The sequence below is a fragment of the Sinohyriopsis cumingii genome, unplaced genomic scaffold (assembly GCF_028554795.1).
Source record: "Sinohyriopsis cumingii isolate HCF-2022 unplaced genomic scaffold, ASM2855479v2 utg000160l, whole genome shotgun sequence".
Classification (NCBI taxonomy): Eukaryota; Metazoa; Mollusca; class Bivalvia; order Unionida; family Unionidae; genus Sinohyriopsis; species Sinohyriopsis cumingii.
In genome coordinates, this window is record NW_028315873.1 from 2,157,651 (window position 1) to 2,177,225 (window position 19,575).

Below are 19,575 nucleotides of genomic sequence, written 5' to 3' on the forward strand. Positions count from 1 at the left end.
TAATCAGTGAGAAAGGTATTGTTTGAAATTGTATACCGGCAACTTTAATGCTTGATATATTAAATATATAAATAAATGTCATGCTTGCTGTATGATAGAAAATGACAAACATAATGTTTAGATGTAGGATACAGAGTGACGACAGTAATATTTAAGACAGTACTTCTATCTATTATACTTAAGGTAGCCATTCGTTTCAAATCGCATGTATCAAACTGGAGAAAAACGACCAACGTGACTAATTTGAAATGATTCCAAAGCATTTTCCGTTATACTTACATTATTAAAAATGCAAATCATGTTCTTGCATCTCGGAAACAAGTTTGCTAAAATGGTTTGTTGTTGCTGTTGTTGTTGTTGTTGTAGGGTTTAACGCCATTTTTCAGCAAACGATAGGCTTTACATATCGGCCAGTATTATTGGTGGAGGAAGAACCCGGAAAAACCCCTGTAAGAATCACAGACCCACGAGAAGCTACTGGCAAGCTTTATCACATACCCGTTGCCTGAATCCGAGACTCAGACCCATGCAGACAGAGGTGAGATGGCAGTGATCCGTAAGGGAGAGCGCTTTATGAACGAAAAGAAAATCTACCGTTGATCTCTTAGTCTTCAAAATAGTTTCTAAATAAATCGTTTAAAGTTTATACCCAACTTTCGTCTACAAATAATGTGTTTATCTCAACTGTTGATGATAAGCATTATAGACGTAGTTTGGTTATAAAATGTTTGCTACGAATGAGGCTCTGTGACCCGCGTACTATAGTGGCTTAAGCGTGCTCGAGATAGTTAACATCCTTTCTCTCTCCCTTCTTCACACGCGCACATACACACATACACTCAAGGGTTAACTGATGACGTTCTTGTGTAATCTATATGAAAAAGTTCAATGTTCACAGTGAAATAAGCGATATTAAACCAATTTAACAGATTTAGACAAGGTAGACGAATATGTATCCTATGTTTACCTATAAAGTTTACATTTGCGATGTTTTATCTATTCTCTGAAGGGATGTAATTGTTTCACCATACCGTGTTGGCGCAGTTTTCAATTGTATGTTTCTGAAAAACAACTGTCCAAGCATGTTTCTCATGAGATTAAAGAAAGGTTATGATAATACCCATTATAGTCATTGACAAAAAAGTTATTTCGGTCCATATTCTGGATCCATGCAAAACTCAAGCTCCTCCTTCCCTTCTAATTCATTGGCTGGTCCGTTTATGACGCGTCACATAACTTCAATATAGCCTGAGGTTTCTTCATATCCAGGCACATGAAACATAGGTGCGGTATTGGAGGAACTCATGTAGACGAAAGGGATAATTTTATATTAAAAGGTTGTATTATTACTAACTAGGCAAAATAAAATACATCAAGATGCATGCAGTCAGATCTCAAACATGGTTAATTCTCGCATGTTTGGCATTCGTGTCGCAATGGTGCAAATGCATTTGCTGTGAAGAGACAATTGTTGAAAACAAAATGTCACACGGAAGGCATGGATTGGAGAGGAATAGATTTCACCTTGCACTTAACATCACCTCCCACCTTGACATCAGCGAAAATAAACACACCATGAGAGCCGTCAGTGCAGGTAAGTAACATTACAGCTACTATGTTTGAGCGTGTATTGGAGATACGTCCAAATTAAGAAACAAGCAAAGCAATATCAGATGATTGCATGATTGTTGAATTACCTTCTGACGATTTGCCCTTAGGTTGCATCGAAAGTTTTTCTTTAAAAGTTTAAATAATCGTACCTTCGTAACGAATTATCATATTTCAATGAACTTTTCTGCTTTTAATCTTTCATAAAAACAACTTTATTATAAAACAGTCTCAGGTCATTTATATTGAGGAATCGAGTCATTTGATATGGTTGCTTATGTTCTGTAATTTTGTAATAGAAATTGTGTAAATAAGCAGTGGGAATGGTTATGTTATCCTTGAATATCATGCTTTGTGTATAAACATGGGATGACGAAATACGATATCTTCAGAAAAAAAAACAACATATTTTTAGTTAAAGTAAAGATTTGCAATTAAAATTTTGTATAGTATAGCATAATAGTATTGTAACAAGCATGCAGATGTTGTGATGTTGTTTAAAATAGCTTTTCACGTTTCTCTTTCTCTCACAAATACGTACACACATTCATACATACATACGCACGTATACAATCACAAGTGTGTACTACTATTGACCGTTTGGTGTTCCGTATCCGATAACTCCATGAGCATTATGTAATCAGCCTTATTTCACGACATTTATTTAAAGAAATCCACCTGTGCACATTTCAACAAGGTTCATTTGTTGGATTTCAATCTTAACCTGTCCATTTTGCATTTAGAACCTAGCGTGTGATGTTCAAGTGGAGTGGAATCGTGATCGAGAATTTGAATCATGGTCAATATGTTTATTGGCATAAATAGCTTTTGGTCAATAATCCGGGTTAGAAGGAAATTAGAGCAGACTCCCCATCTCACTGTATTGGATAATCTCTTAAGACAAGTTTCACAGCTTACATATAAACGGAAGTTTCTTCACATTCTGGCACTTGAAATATATCTGGAGTATTAAATAAACCATCACGTTGTTGCAAAGATAATGTTATATTAAACGTTCTCTCATGAAATATATCAGGACGCATGCATTCAAATCTCTTACGTGGATAATTTGCTTAAGTCTTATATTCATGTCGCACTTGTAGTGGGGGTATGCTGTGGATCGAAAATTCACAAAACAGACAATGGGTTGAGACAGAATATTGGTGGAAACTAAAAGCTAGTGGTGACAACACAAGATATGGAGGGAGGAATATTGACCAGTCTGGAGTTGCACCAAAGACAGAGTCCATTAGGAACAACTCAGTGTATTAATCAGCCGTGCTATGTAGTTTGGAACATTATAACAATCTACGAAATGATGATAAACATAAAACACATAGGATGGAACCAAACAGACGTTTTTTTTTTTTTTTCACTTAACAACGACCTTCCACGCGCAAGCCACGAAATAAAGCGGAGTAGGCTTAAAATCAATTTAGTTTTTCACTGCAATCAATATGGTGGATTTGGTTTTTATTTTAACCGATTGTTGGACTTAGCTACATATTGTGAAAATAGTCAAGAAGACTAGGACGATACCAAGTGAGGGAGATACATTTCAACTGCAAGGATTAACATGATAGTAGAAGGAATTATGATAGGAACATCGCCTCATGGTAGCATTGTTGCTACAATACATTAAGCACAGGTATATCACCTAAAATGGACAGTAGCTACAGCACAGTGAGCACAAGGATAACAGATAAACTTCATTGATGCTACAACACATTAAGCACACGGATTGCTCCTAAAATGTTTTGTTGTTACAACACATTAAGCACAGGTATAACACCTAAAATGCATTGTAGGGACACTATAAAGCACATAGATATGCACCTAAGTTACATTGTAGATACAATACTTTAAGCACATGTATATGCACTTAAAATGCATTGTTGCTACAACACATTAAGCACACGGACAGGTACTAAAATGCATAGTTGCTGCAACACATTAGCATAGCTACTAAAATGTATTGTAGCTTGAACACAATGAGAACAGGGATAGCACATGACATTCATTGTTGCTACAACACATTAAGCATAGGGATATGCACCTTAAATGCGTTGTACACAATATTGGTAGGACAGTCAATATATACATACACACACACACGGTGATATATATATATATATATATATATATATATATATATATATATATATATATATATATGGGGGATGGTGGGGGTAGAGGCATTTCACTTTTGTATTATTTTTGCTTTTTACCACAGTAACTAATTCTTTGGATATATATAGATAGAACCTTGAGGTAATTTGCATTATCCTCCACTAGATATGATGAAACGAAAGAGACAGTCTCGATACATTCATCTTGAGAATCGTTTGATTTTGATGACCTTTTATTGTCGGCATATACTATTTATTTTCAAGTTAATGGGACGCAATTGTGTTGTTAAAAAACACATATTGTACGATTAAACGTAAAATAACCATTTTTAACATAGACAACTGGGGTAGCCAAAGCAAAGTAAGGGGATATTGCTGACTGATTATGCGACCAGGAGGAGACGAACTTGTTAGTAGCACCTGAAATGTTAATATGAGCTTCCTCTGACCCATCTGACACCATTTATGACATGCTTTGGTCATTTATGTTGGGATAAGTGTCAGTCTCAATCGCCTTTCAAACAGTTGGACATTTTCACCAACACTAACGTTTAGACATAATACATGCCTTATGTTGATCTTAGATACAAATGGATATAGGTGGTTACTGACTGTCGACATGTTTTGTATTTTGAATTATTAGTATGAATCACATTTATTTACTGTATTAAAAGACACATTTTTTCCCACTCATCTCTTAATACAAGCACATGATGTTCTATGTAGGCAGGGATGACACAAATTGTAATATAATCCATCTCCTTCAGGACCTGTAACCTGTGGAAAAAGGCCATTGATGGATCGCGGCAAGCGGGATGTGCCTGAAGAGAAACAGGTAGTTCCACGACCAAAACTTGAGAAGATAATTGGAGGAAGGAATGCAATCCAAGGAGCAAACCCATGGCAGGTTGGGATCAGACGTGTTGTAGGCACCATGTTTGATTTCCACTTCTGTGGTGGTACTATTCTCAGTGAATACTGGATCTTGAGTGCAGCTCATTGCTTCAGGTGAGTAATGGTGTCTATTTTTATTTGCTTACATAAGTGTATATTTTGGAACAAGTAGAACTTATATATTTGCAACATTGCTGCACTTGTCCGTATTGCCAATAACATTTATTGTGTGAAATAACGTCGCTAGATTTTGTAATCTTACCTCCAAATTTGTACTAGGTTTTTCTTTTACGAAAGATAGTTGTTGCTTACCATAAGTATATTTATGTGATACAATTACAAGGATTTATTAAAATTGCATTAAACTGTCCATTCTTCCTGTCTGGTATGTATATATGGACATGAGACTAGCATATGCCGTACATGAAGATTGGGTCATTGTGCACCACTGTCTAGAATTTGTTAAAAATAACCTGAAAATTGTACCAATGATGTCAATACTAACACGAAATTTTTTACATGGCTATGATTTGAGTTGACTATACCAACCCATTACATAACAAACGATTTATTTTGTATGTTGCTCTAAACTAACAGGTCAAAACAAATTGGCTGCTAGGAGAATATATTACGGTGAATTAAAACTATCACGTCCCGTTGGCAACATAAGTAAATTGTGTTCATGTGTTACAGAAATTATTGTGAAAAGTACATACATTTTAATGGAGTATATACACCTATGTAATTATGATTACCTTAAAAAGGCACATGCATTTTGAATATCGTAGTTTTCATCATTAATTTAATCTCTGTAAAGGTGTTGTTAATTGTTTAAATGTAAAGACAGTTAGGGCAGCATGCTCATTATTCCAGTGTGATTCCTCGCCATTGTATTATTTGGTACAGTATTGTCCCTTGTGGCATCATAACAAAGATTTACATAGTGATGGAGCTTGATAGGTCTATCAATATTCATTTTAATAGTCACTGTTTACAAACGTAGAATACATTTTCCTCTCATTTTCCAAGCATCTTCTAAAGCCAAACAAATTGATGGGAAACATAACACATTGATGGAAACGGTAACCCACTAATGGGATGCAAATCACATTGATGGGAAGCATACACAATTGATGGGAAACAATACAAATCTGGGATTCAAATACATTAGCACGACATTTGTATCACTCCTAAACTATGTCTTGCTATCCGTACACTCCCAAATAGACGGTAATATCAAAATGTACGTGTCATGAAAAAACTTAAAATGAAATATATTTGGATCTAAATGCAGTTGGAGCTAATGTGAGAACTAATGAATCCATTAAAATGGTAAAACTTGGATATCCAATATGGCCACCACAATGGCCATTTTAGAAAGTATTATTGTTTCTACTTTGTCTGAATTGATTGTCATAAAATTAACAAAATGTGATTTTTTCTATGATGTTTAGCTGGTTCTAAATGAAAATAGGGCCGATCTGACATACAATATGTCTATCACAATGGAAAAGTTGAACATTTTTCATCACTACTCCTTCTGAGCAGATGGTCTTGTTGATATTTTCTCCTTCAAATACGTTACCCATTAACATTAACGTTAGCTGTATACGCCCTACTATCTAACAAAATCCATCCTTCTCAAAGACAACACTTGTGTCTACGGACAAATGGCAATGTATCCTGCCTATTACCTCCGCTTACTGCCAGTTTTAAGCTCCCGCTAGTGAACTGAAAATAGAATTCACTTTGACTTTCAAAATCCATGCCCACCTATTGAAGATTGTGTTATTTCTCTGATTTATTATGGATTATTCATCATGTGGTATACATTGTTTTCTTTATAGGTTTAGGTTGTTTTGACTACATACCTACACAAGGTCTCATATTAATATAACATGTTGATCACACAGGCATTCGTTGTCTTTATCACCCTGGGTTTTGCGGGGATATAGACATTATTGCAATGCAGTTAACTATGTATCACCCGTACGTGTGCCATTTGCAGCTCAAAAGTGTAATCATCTTCCATGCCACTCAAGATCAGCATAACGAGCAAAATAGTATCATTCCTGGATGAATGCTGCAACCAAGGTTGGCAAGCAAAATAAATACCATTAAAGCTGCTGCAAAAAGGATGTGACTGTTTATATAGATGCAAGCTTCATTGGATGCAAAGCCCATATGTTACCAAACTTCGACAATGTCACTAACCAGTAGCGTCAGTAGGACACAGGCCTTCATGTCAATATCTTGGGGATGAACGTTATCATGAACGTCTTTCATTTATAAAGCAACTGTTTTCAGAACAAGTTCGTTGGTATGGCTCTGTACTTAAACTAAGTAACAAATTTAAATCTTCCTACTGTATCACCTATACTTGTGCCATTTGCAGCTCACACGTGTACTCATCTTCCATGCCACTCGATTACAAAATTAGCATAACGAGCAAAATAGTATCATTCCTGGATGAATGGTGTAACCAAGGTTGGCGAACAGCATAAATACCATTAAAGCTGCTGCAAAAGGATGTAACTGTGCATATAGATGCATTTTTCATTGAATGCAAAGACCATCTATTACCAAACTTCGACACTGTCGGTAACAAGTCAAAAGGTATAGAGCATACATAATGGATTCCAGATGTATTCTGAATGAATTCTAAGTCTTGAATGTGCTGATGTATCAAACGCCTTGGATGTTCTGATGCGCCTCTTCCATTGTGTTAAAGGACGGGTTCAGAGTGATTAAAAGACAAAATATCCATTTGAGTGCGTCTCTCACATAAATAGCTGTCATGTATTCTTATAATTCTAATGCTGGCTACCATTATATCATATTGGAACAGTGGTCGATCATTGTGGCTATGATAGTCTTGGTCATAGCAAAGACCTATCTGACTTTTCATTCTTAGACCTTCGTATACCTTAATCATTCACATTGTTTTCCGAAGTGGAAAATATCATTTGTTATGTTAAGCCTGAATTTCAAAACTTCAAGCTTTCAGCACTGAACTTGCTGACTCTCCCTTAATACAAAACTTTTCACCTGATAGCATTTGCCTTGGCATGCAATGCATTCCATGCACTATCTATTGAGCCAGTCAACCTTCAGTTTCGATAAAATGGATCAGCAATCATTATGATGCAAGCCAGTTTCATCATCAATAATCGGTTGCCATCATTGTGCAATAGAAAAGTCATCTTATGACTTTACTCTTGTATTGGCACTATCCAGGAGGCTTTCAAACAGGAACTATTATGTAAGCTCACGTGTTATCGAAAGTGGACTGAGCATATTGTGGAACTCAAACGTGTATATTTCTTGCAAACAAACCTGAGAAATAGTACATAACCCGTCAATACTTCTCATTGTGATTAGCATGCACATTCAAACATAGCTCCAAAGCAGCAAGCCCTGGATCTGGTAGGTCCAGTCTCATTTGCACAAGCAACAATCAGACACGGATGTGATCAGCACAACTTCCATACGAGCACACTGCACATCTTGAAATGGATTCACCCATAATTTGTATGCGTAAAATAATTTCCTTTGTTTTTCTTCTCAGACACAAAACATGTCAGCTCTAGCTGTGAAGCTTGCACTCAGATCAGTAGAATGGGTTTACCTTGATTTGGGGAATTCAATATTTTACACTCAGAAATTACCTACGAAATACTTTAGAACATTCCGTCCTCATATTACCTAATCTCCAAATTGAACCTGATATGGGAAGGCGACACCCAATGTTTTGCAGTATTTTTTTGTTTCTGCCAGGATGCTTCTAGAATGATCACCGAGTCGTATTACTTTAGTACACTCCCATCCTAGTAGGCATACATATTTGACTTTAATGTAATCAGGTTAATATTTAGTGTTAAATGTTCTTATCTAACAACCAATGTGGCTACCATGACGGCCATCGTGACAGTCTTGTTAATTGCTCTTCCCTTAAATTGATTGTCATACTGACTTGGTGTTTCCCATACAAGACGTTTATATGATGTATGTCAGCACCACTCATCGGTCATCAATAAATGCTTGCTACTCCACACATATGGGTTGGTGTTTTGAACTTGTCCAAACATATTAGAGAGTTTTATAATAAGAACAGAAAAGTAAAACACACTGACTTCTCTTGGATTCCTTTAAATGCTTTGGACATTAATTTTAGCTTTCCCATTCCCATTCCTTATGTCATGAAAACGAAGTCTACTTGTTTAAATAGCATGTGTAATTATATGTTTCTGTTTGCACAGAGGTCTCAAGAAGGAAGAATTTCTTGTGAGAACAGGTGACCACGATAACTCGGGTTATGACAAGCATGAGAAGGAGTTTAAGATTGCTGCTTTCTTCACCCATGAGGGATATAATTGTAAAGCTCGAACGTCTGTCTCACACTTCGCTGTATCCATTATATTATATATTGCATGTTGTACCTGAATTGGGATAACTATGTAATAACCCGTTACGAAACATATTACAAGAATATTTACAACATTGATTAAAAAGGATTAAAATATGCATTGTAGTGTAAATGTACTGGAATACATGTGTGATAGTTTTCTAACAATTACATAGATGCTAGTCTTTATAAGGCCCTTTCCAATCAAGAGCCATGTTAGAAACATGTGCAGTTAGTTGGCTATGCAAAGTTAAAAAAGTTATGAAAGTTGAGGATTACGTCGATAAAGGCATATTCTATAAAATAAAAGACCAATTCAAAAGTAATATTATAAAAAACACGTATTATAAAAGAAACGAACAATTCAGTATGAATAACGTAAAATCATGTCCTATGATTCAAATGAGCAATTCAAAATGAAAAATATGAAACCATTTCCTCTGATTGAAGAGAAATATATTCAAAATTGATAATATAAAGACTGTGTGAATATTAATCAAGACAACACATGCAATGTGATTTTCATTGTGTTGTATTTACTGTCATAACAAGCATCTGTAACATGAAATGTAAATTAAAATACTGAGTTCTACATTTTGCTGTATTATGATTTATAAAGGAAACATTATCATGGGCATTGTATATCTAGACTTTAAAAAAAAAAATGATTTAATTTATTGGACGTTTCATGCCTTCATCAAGTATTTTCATCACTCATCAGAGATACTGATATCCAAAAACATTACCAGGTCATTTATTTAGAGCTGTGTTTAAGAGGTGTTTGTTTTCCGAACAAATGCGCTCATACTCCGCTCAGAAATCTTCAGTGAAAAAAACATCATATAACTAGTATACCCAGGAATGATCATATTTTTACAGATATGTGTACATTTGTGATTTTAATTTGATGGAATGAATGTAATTGAGTACAAACTAAAGACTGAATATAGATTTAGGAGATAAATGAACTTGAAACAGGAATAAATAAATAGAACATTTAATCTTTGTGAAATTATTATGCATCTATTCAATTACTTCTTAGGAAATAACGTTATAATTTAAATAGTAAAACTGAGTGTTCTTTTTCCCCCACATTAAATATACATTTAGTAGTGTTTAGTTTACATTATTTGCAGATGTTCTCATTTTTCATGATGCTTGAGTAATGAATGCATGTGTGTGCATGTTTAGTACATGCATAGGTGTGCATGATTACTGCATGAATATGTGTGCATGATTAGTAAATAAATGGGTGTTAACGATTAGTACATACATGTGTGCAGGTTTGGTGTGAGTGTGTGTGCATGATTAGTGCATGGATGTTTGTGCATGATTCGTGCATGTATGTGTGTGCATGATTAGTGTTTTCTTAAGTGTGCATGATTATTGCATGCACATGTGTTCATAAGTTATAAAAGCAAATTTCCATGATTAGCGCAACCCTATATGTGCATGATTAGTGCATGTATGTGCATGCATGATTAGTAAATGCATCTGTGTACATTATTCGTGCATTCATGCGTGTGCATGAGTATTGCATGCATGTCAATGCACGAATATTAAGTGATTGTGGGTGCATGATTATTCCATGTGTGTTTGTGCATGATTAATACATGCATGAGTACGTATTATTATTTTATGTATGCCTATGCATAACTAGAACAAGCATGCGTTTCCATGATTAGTGCATGCATGTGGGTGCATGATTAGTGCATGTATGTGGGTGTATAATTAGTGCATTGATGAGTGCGCACGATTAGTACATGCATGTGTTTGCATGATTAATGGGTGCATGTGTGTCTATAAATAGATAACTAGAGGGCTCCATTACGGATCACTGCCATCTCACATGTGTCTGCGTGGGTTTGAGTCTAGGATTCGGCCAATGTGGGTATGTGAGAAATTCTTACCAGTAGCTTCTCGTGGGTGGGCGGTTTTTCCTGGGTTTACCCGGATTCATCCTCTACCATTAATACTGGCCGCCATTGATAGCCTATTGTGTGCTATAAAATGGCGTTAAACCCATCAACAACAACAATAAACATAACTAGAACAAGCATGATTTTTCATGATCAGTACATAAATGTGCTAGCATGAAGTGCATATATTTGAACTGTATAATTATGATGATAGAAACGTAGCAGGGTAAGCAAGAAAACTATTATATTTTTGAAATGCATTCATGTTTCATATCAGTGATCAGGATGGGCAAAATTGGTTAACTGGTTACACATGTTTGGACATTATGGCAGTTGTTATGTCTTTTATAGTATTATCGGACTTGTATTACATTAACCTGCCATTATTCTGATTGAAGTTTAAAAATATTTCCTTGGATATGCTGAAGCACATGACATGATAAGTCCAATGATTAAGTCTTTAAATTGCAAACATACGAAATCTTTGGGGCTGGCATCAATGTAGATCAAATGTGTCAAAGAGCCATATATTTACTAATATTACTGTCAGATACTAAATTTATTTGTTTGAATGTGTATTTCCTCTTTTCTATTTGACTCTTGGAAAAGATACATTATAAGCAAACGATATATTGAAAAAGGACTGTTTCTAGTGTCATGCATCAGTAGTGTATTATTATTGTATCAAACAGCTGCCTGCAGTCTGCACATTGTACCTATATTTGCAGCAAATTTTAGTTGAAACACAGTTCCACATTCTATTCAAGATGGTCAGTGCATAACGTATTAGTTAGTTTCAATTAATAAGAAATTTACGACGAGTTTATTCCTGTGTTTGAGTCCAGAATGTATTGATACTGATTTTCATTAATTTTAGCTGTAAATCATGATTATGACCTGGCGCTTATTAAAATTCAAGAAAAGGATGGCAGAGGCATTGTGTTCAATGACTATGTACAGCCAGCATGCCTCCCACAAAGCAACACCGAGTACAAAGCCGGAATGCAATGCCATATTTCAGGATGGGGGAAAATATCTAGCAGTAAGTAGAAGCTTGCTGGTGCTCCAAACATGTGCTGCTTACATTTCTGTTGAAAGGTAGGTACGATAAATTGATAGGTATTCATAGTTACCTGGAATTCTCAAGTCCTTAAGCTATTGTCCTGATTATTGTTTTGTGTTTCATCCCCATGCAATCAACGTTTACGGGATAAGGTGTATTGTATTTATTTGCTCATTCTTGCGTTTGTTTGTTCGTTATGCCTGTTATATATTGGAACCTTTTGTACCTACACTCATGACATTTGTATTAGATGTATCTCATCAAGAGTAGCTAATAAAGAACTTGGTTAATGTGACCTGATTTATGTACCTACCGGTATGTAATGTTTCCATTATCATCCGTTTGTGTCAATACTCTCTTAATATCCTGTATTCTATTACACTGATGCAAATAAATAAATGGTATGTGTATGTATGTTAACATGTACAACTTTTCTAGCCCACTATAAATCAAACATTTCATTTGTTAGATCGTCAACACTTTCACATATAAACTGACCATCATCCGGATATTTTAAGTCTTAGTGTTTTATGTAAGTCTTGTTTACTGGACAATTATTCATTGTTGCATTAACATCTGAGCTGAATCACGTTGTTGTAATATTGTTGTTCAGAATTATAATTTGGGCAAACTTATTTCATTCAAACTATTCTTCATTGGAAATAAACAGTGCTCTAAATTAATAAGAGAAGTCCTTTATATAACATCTTTGTAATAGTCAGCCAGTCACCACATGGCGACTTGACTAATACAAGAGAAATCCTTTATATAACATCTTTGTAACAGCAACTTTGCAGAATCTTATCATATTTTTAAACTAGAATTCTTGCATCATTGAAGACGCTACATTGATATTACGTAAAATAAACAGAGGTGGTCAAGAGGCAACAGGTCAAAGATTTAAATTATTAATGTCTTTCAAATTTATTTTATATAAATTATGCAAATATGTTAACAAATATGGCTTCCAATACCAAGAATGTCACATTATTGGAATAACTTGTCTGCTTGACTGAACCTCATTAAATCATACATATATCAACCCTGTGTCCGGGTCTATCAGGTTTGTACCATGACGTTAATTTTCCAACTTCAGTGGCTACCAATAATTAAAATATATATTTCTTGAAACTAATTATCGAAACTTACTTGAACGAATTTTACCAGATGTGGCTCATACACGTACATATAGATATAAGTATGAATATTGATATATTGAATACATTTTGCCATCGATATATAGGTGTGGATATTGATGTGCGAAATACATGTGCATGTATATATATATATATATATATATATATATATATATATATATATATATATATATATATATATACATATATATATACATATATATATGTATGTATCTATATATATATATATATATATATATATATATATATATATATATATATATATATATATATATATGTGTGTGTGTGTGTGTGTGTGTATATATATATATATATATAGAGGTATGGATAGTGACTGAATACAGTTCACCGTGTATTTATATGCTTGATACATTACACGACCATGAATAAACATTTTTGAGAGTTTAATATAGAATTGTCTTTGTCAAAGTCTTCGAATAGTTTCAGTAGTTCACAGTTGCATCTAATAAGGAAAACTAATCAAGCAAATATATTGTAGGTTATGATAATTATAATAGAAAGCAAAAAATACCAAGAAATATATATAAAAGTTTTCTTGTTCCTTATTAAAGCTTGACTCCTATACCAACTTTTTTCTGAAAATGTAACCTCTGAACTCAGAGAGAGTGACAGATTTCCATGATAGTAAATTTCATTTGGAAGAACATCCTCTTTATTGTAAAATATGGGGATATGGGATTGTTAGAATATTTATGAATTTGCAAGACATAGTCAAACTACCTCAATAATATTCAATCTATCGAGTCTGTAATCTTATTTAAAGCTGGGTGGATCATTATACTGAGACTATGAGACTAGGTAATTTAGATCAAACGACTGAAATATAATTAGCTCTTATAGTTTTGATGGTGACAACAGCTTTCCAAATAAACACAATGCGAACAATATTGTACACATTGTGAACCAACTTATCTGTTATCCTGACCTGTAGATGATCAACTGAAATAGGTTGCTTCCTTGCTCGGGACAATTTGTTAGTAATTTCCCATACTCTGACCACAAATATCTTCAGAATTTGACAACCAAGTTCATGTCTAAACAGTAATGAGGGCATTGAATTACTACCTATCGACACAAGTCTCCTTGTATAACGTAAACATTTTATGACGAAAACTGTATTACTGACAAGTTCGAATTCTAAAGATATTTATACTCAGAGTATGGACATTTCTAATGATTCAGTTGAGCAGTTTATACGAAAATATATGATATGGCTTTGATACTTGTCCAGATACGAGTCCCGACATATTGCAAGCTGCCGTAGTTCCCATACTCAGTGACAGTGAATGTAATAGTGCATATCCACAACGCCTAACTCCAAGGATGTTTTGTGCTGGTTATATGTATACTGGAGGTGTGGATAGCTGTAGTGGAGACAGTGGGGGACCCTTTGTGTGTAAAATAAACGGTAATAATTTATTGCTAATTTATTTTGTTTTGATATGGCTGACTATATTGGGGCCATCTACAGTTAGATTAGTTCTTTGAGTAGCAGACATGCCACTGCTTATAATTTTACAGAAGCAACCCTTAAATGACAATCTTACAGAAGAAAAACGAAAAATATAACAAATTAGAATCATTGATGTAAAGTCCAGATAGTGCCTTGCAAAGTTTTGTCTGGATCCTGTTTTTCATATTCAAGTCAGTGGAGTTGGTGAAGTTAGTCAGGGCACCAGACAAATTTTAGAGAAGTACCTCAAATACTTTAATTGGTCATGCATTTATTACAGACTTACTGCATACATACATACATATATATATATATATATATATATATATATATATATATATATATATATATATATATATATATATATATATATATATACTAAAATAAATATTAATTGTCTTGATCATATTTGGAATATTTTTAAAACACAAACTAGGACAGGCAACAGTTGCCTTGATTGGATATTATGTGTCAGTCTGAATAGTTCTCAAAATGTGACAGGTGATTGCCACTACTGGGTGAATTTGAAACAAGAATCAGTCCAACTGAGTGAGTGTTTAATGCCTAAAAAAGAAATGCCAGCAATTGTAGATAATATCGATTCTTTCTTTAAATTGCAAAGTCATGAAACCACATGTGTTATTCTTCAACAATAACAATACCTTCAAATTAAGTGCTGTGGTTGATATGTTGGATGTCAGGTTAGAACAATTTTCATTTACGACCAACATGGCATCCTATGATCTCTTCTGAAGAAAAGTTTATATTGATACAACTGTTCTGGAAAATTATGGATTTCATACTTTAAACGAAATATTTTGTATATGATTGGCGCCATTTTGATGTATACCTAACTAAATATTATAAGCAATACTTTCATGAAAGCACAGCGTTGAGATATCATCAATGACATAGGGAACATTTGACATTGACAATCAACGAGATACATACAATAAGAAGCCTTTAGTGAACATTCCACAATGAGACGTGACTTTGTTTAGGATAAGCCCTAATAACACATTCTTCAAGATGGATCATGTGTTGGTTATACGAGCTGAATATATTTCAACCATGATCAACAAGACAGCTAGCAAATGCCACAATTCAAATCCTATAAAAAATCTGAATATTCATTTCGGAAGCGTTCAAATGCAAAAATTTCAAGATGACTGTTGATGTGGCTATGTTGGACATCAGATTGGAACTATGTTCATTTACAACCAATCAAATATAATATGCTGTCCTATGGTGTAAACCCTATACAATTGCAATACCAGTAGCTGGTAAAGGAATGTAACATTTTCATTGGTCAGAATGTTACCACGTGATCAAAATGAATTGCGTTTACTTCTATATGAACTGTAAAGATAACTATTTTTCTAAGAATACCACTTCTATAAATAAAGTAACGAGTACACCATAGGATAGAAACTACCAGTAAAGGCAGACAAGAAGTATGTGTTAAAGGAAAATATCATTCTAACAATATTTTTTAAAAAATAAAGGAATAAATTTGGCTTTCATTGGTTGAATGACTGGTATTATGATGACCTTATTACGATGAAGAAGGACAACCCAAAGTGCTATGAATAGCTAGGCAACATAAATCTCAAACATGTATTGCTACGCTGAATTAAGATGCACATGATTCTTTTACTGATGCAAACAAAATAACATAACTAATAATTGAAATTTGAATTATAAGAGTTTAATGTTATTTTTTCTGAGTGTATTGTGGTATAAACTCTCAGTTTCTGACTCACACAGCTTACATAATGCAATTCGGGCATTATTATTTTGCTGTTTGAGTCGGCAACTGACAAAAAAACGCACAAAAAACAACGTTGAACTCCGAGGTGAATCTGACTTTACATTCAGGAGAAGTAATTGAAATTAGACGGTATATCTGACTGACATGGTGGCCAAATTGGATGTCAGATTGGTATCATATTTATATTTTCATTTAGGGCTGTTTAGAAATTAGAACCCTTACATTGAACATTTCATGCTAACACAATTACACACAAATACACATGAAAAAGGTTTTAGCATAATCTTATAACGTGATCATCAAATTAAAGACGTTTATATTGTCCAGCATTAAAAGAAAAAGAAAACATTATTTTTTAAATGAATTAATTACTTTAAATTAAAATGGTTGCTACATTGATGTAGCCAATATAATGATAATGTAGTGTCTTAAACGAGGCTTAACTGTCATTGATGAAAACGCATTATGATAGTGCATGAGTCATTTAAAGAAACATCCATCAGACATAGGCCTTTAGGCCAACAGTTACTTTTTAAAAAGCTGTTGTATTTTTATTCGTATAATAGTTGCCCATGTCTTATACATTACTAGAGGACATTAACAGTAGGACCACTTCCATCACCCCATAGATTCAGCCTACCAAAAACAGAAGAACACGATCTTTCCTGTCTGAGTCCAATTTAAATTATAAAAATTGTATATCTCTTGAGTAATTACTACTGCTATAATTTCCACCCCGTACGATGGCTAAGAAATGGCATTCACGTTTAAAGGACTATTTATAAATATCGTCCATATATGTACTGTGTTTAACCTTTGTCCATGATTGTAGATTGGATATTAAGATAACGACAACTTCTTGAAGTGGTCTGTTGACCATAAAATGTTGCAGAAAATGTATATGAATTTTGACTTGTTCGTAAATTATAAACATGCTACTTACTGATGTTTCAGTTCAAGGTCTAGCCTTAGAATGTTCTAGAACAGAACTTGTTTACAAATTTGATGAGAAGGTGACCAACATCCAGGTCCCCTCATTATGTCCTAGATATTTTTATAAGGTTTTGAAGTAAACACTATTATTCATTATGATTTTTATTTCAATTTTCTTCAGAAATATTTCGAGCATAATCATATGTTTAATTTATTTATTAGAATCACAACATTGTCATTAACCTTTTTTACTAAATCAATATAGTAGAAATATTATAAATTCATTAAAGATATTCGGGATAATATATTTGTGGTACATCAAGATGGTTTCATATCAACTATTTCGTGGTCACGGGCACGTCAGAACATTGAATATTGGAGTTCATTCAGAACAATTGATTATTTTGGATTTGTGATAGTAATATTAGGGTTATATGTGCTTGGTTTCACACTTTTAGTAGTTCCTTTTCAAATTGCACCTTTACCTTTTATTCTCTAGGTATGTCATTTACTTGTCAAATTTGTTCAACTTGGCTTTGCTTGTTTTGTTGCTTAGTTTACGACAATAGATCCGTAACATTCTCAAAGCGGTGCAGCAGAAGTGTAAGCCCAGAGGCGGAGGAAGTATGTTAAAAAGGATATATATATATATATATATATATATATATATATATATATATATATATATATATGATGGTATAAAGCTTATCCTATGGACATTTGCAAAGTTCTGGACATATTTAGCATGGATAATGCAAGTACTAAATGTATTGATGCATGCAGTTAGTCAAGCATTTAATGAATGGTCTCTTTCAGTATGTTCCTACTATTTATTTACTCCATACGATGCACTTGCGTAATACCTTTCTTTATCAAGTATGGATGCAATGGAGAACATGCATAAAAATCATGTTTTGTATTGCAGGCTTCAAAAATTAATTTAAAAGTTGATGAATTAAACACCTATATGTCACAGAAAATCATTTATAAAGTTGTGATCATTATCTTAGGAAAGTGTAATATAGGGATGTTACAATCGTTTCATTCCTGAGGCAGTACATATAATAGACCAATTCAGAAAGTAACCTAAATGACTTATTGTATTTCCATGTAATCTGCTGCATAAGTCATCTCATAAGCGCTCATAAATAGCATTAAGTTCTTTATAGTTTTCAAAACAGACATTATATTGTTATTTTACAGTTGAAAATATTGTTTTCAGATATATACACAGTTATGGGAGCCACATCATGGGGGCATGGATGTGCCTTGTCTAAGAAACCCGGAGTGTATGCCAAGGTCAAAGAGTTCCTGCCATGGATACACCAGAAAATGAGCCTATACTAAAATGAAAGACGTTGAGTCTTACTTAAGCATGAAACAAATTGTTTGTACCGTTACTCATATATGTATGTGAATACATAATTCTCAAAGCGATATGGCCACATCGTCTGGTAGAACATGTATAGTATATTTGTTATAAGATAAGACTAATGTAAGAGAAAAATAGAAACTATATTTGACTAATCTGAACTTTTTATAACTCTATGTTGCATAATTTTGTTATCATACTGCATAAGTGTAATCAATAAATATCTACACTTTGCATTATATTTGCTACATAATGGATAATAGTAATTCACAAATAGAACCATTTTCTTGCATTATAATTCAGATTTATTCTTTGAATGACTTCATTGCATTTCCCAAAAGTTGTACATTATCAAAAATGATTGGAGAAGCAGATAGTCAAGGGGACCACAGTGGCATAGCGGTCGAAAGCTCTCAAAGTCACGGATTACTGCCTATTCACCCATGTCTGTGTGGGTTTGAGTTTCGGCTTCGGCCAATGTGGGTACGAGATAAATCTTGCCAGTAGCTTCTGGTTTTTCGGTGTTTTTTGGGGGGGATTTTCTCTGGGTTCCTAATATATTGTTTGAAAAATGGCGTTAAACCCTACAACACCATCAAATATCTAGTTAGTGACCGCTTCTGTTGTTGGCGGTGGGGGTGGCGAGCAGGACATATTTCCATGAAAATGCATCAGACTTTCAGACAGATTTTCTGATACAGACCGAGTATTCTTTAGGATGATGAATAGTGGGTAAAAAACATATTCGAGTTCACAAATGAATTGTTAGCTTCGTTGATCATGAAAAGATAAGAGCTCATGGTGTAACATGTTACACCTGAATGGATGTCTGGATCCAATGACAACACAA

At 34.0% G+C, this 19,575-nt stretch overlaps 1 protein-coding gene across 1 annotated transcript; it reads left to right on the forward strand.

Moving 5' to 3' along the window:
* Positions 1-1,482: 1,482 nt before the first annotated feature.
* LOC149774632 (urokinase-type plasminogen activator-like) lies at positions 1,483-18,700 on the forward strand. The gene is made up of 5 exons (XM_089944959.1): positions 1,483-1,594; positions 4,505-4,745; positions 8,891-9,006; positions 11,833-11,997; positions 18,576-18,700. The coding sequence occupies exons 1-5, from the start codon at positions 1,483-1,485 to the stop codon at positions 18,698-18,700; spliced, it is 759 nt and encodes a 252-aa protein (XP_089801085.1).
* The last annotated feature ends 875 nt before the right edge of the window (positions 18,701-19,575 follow it).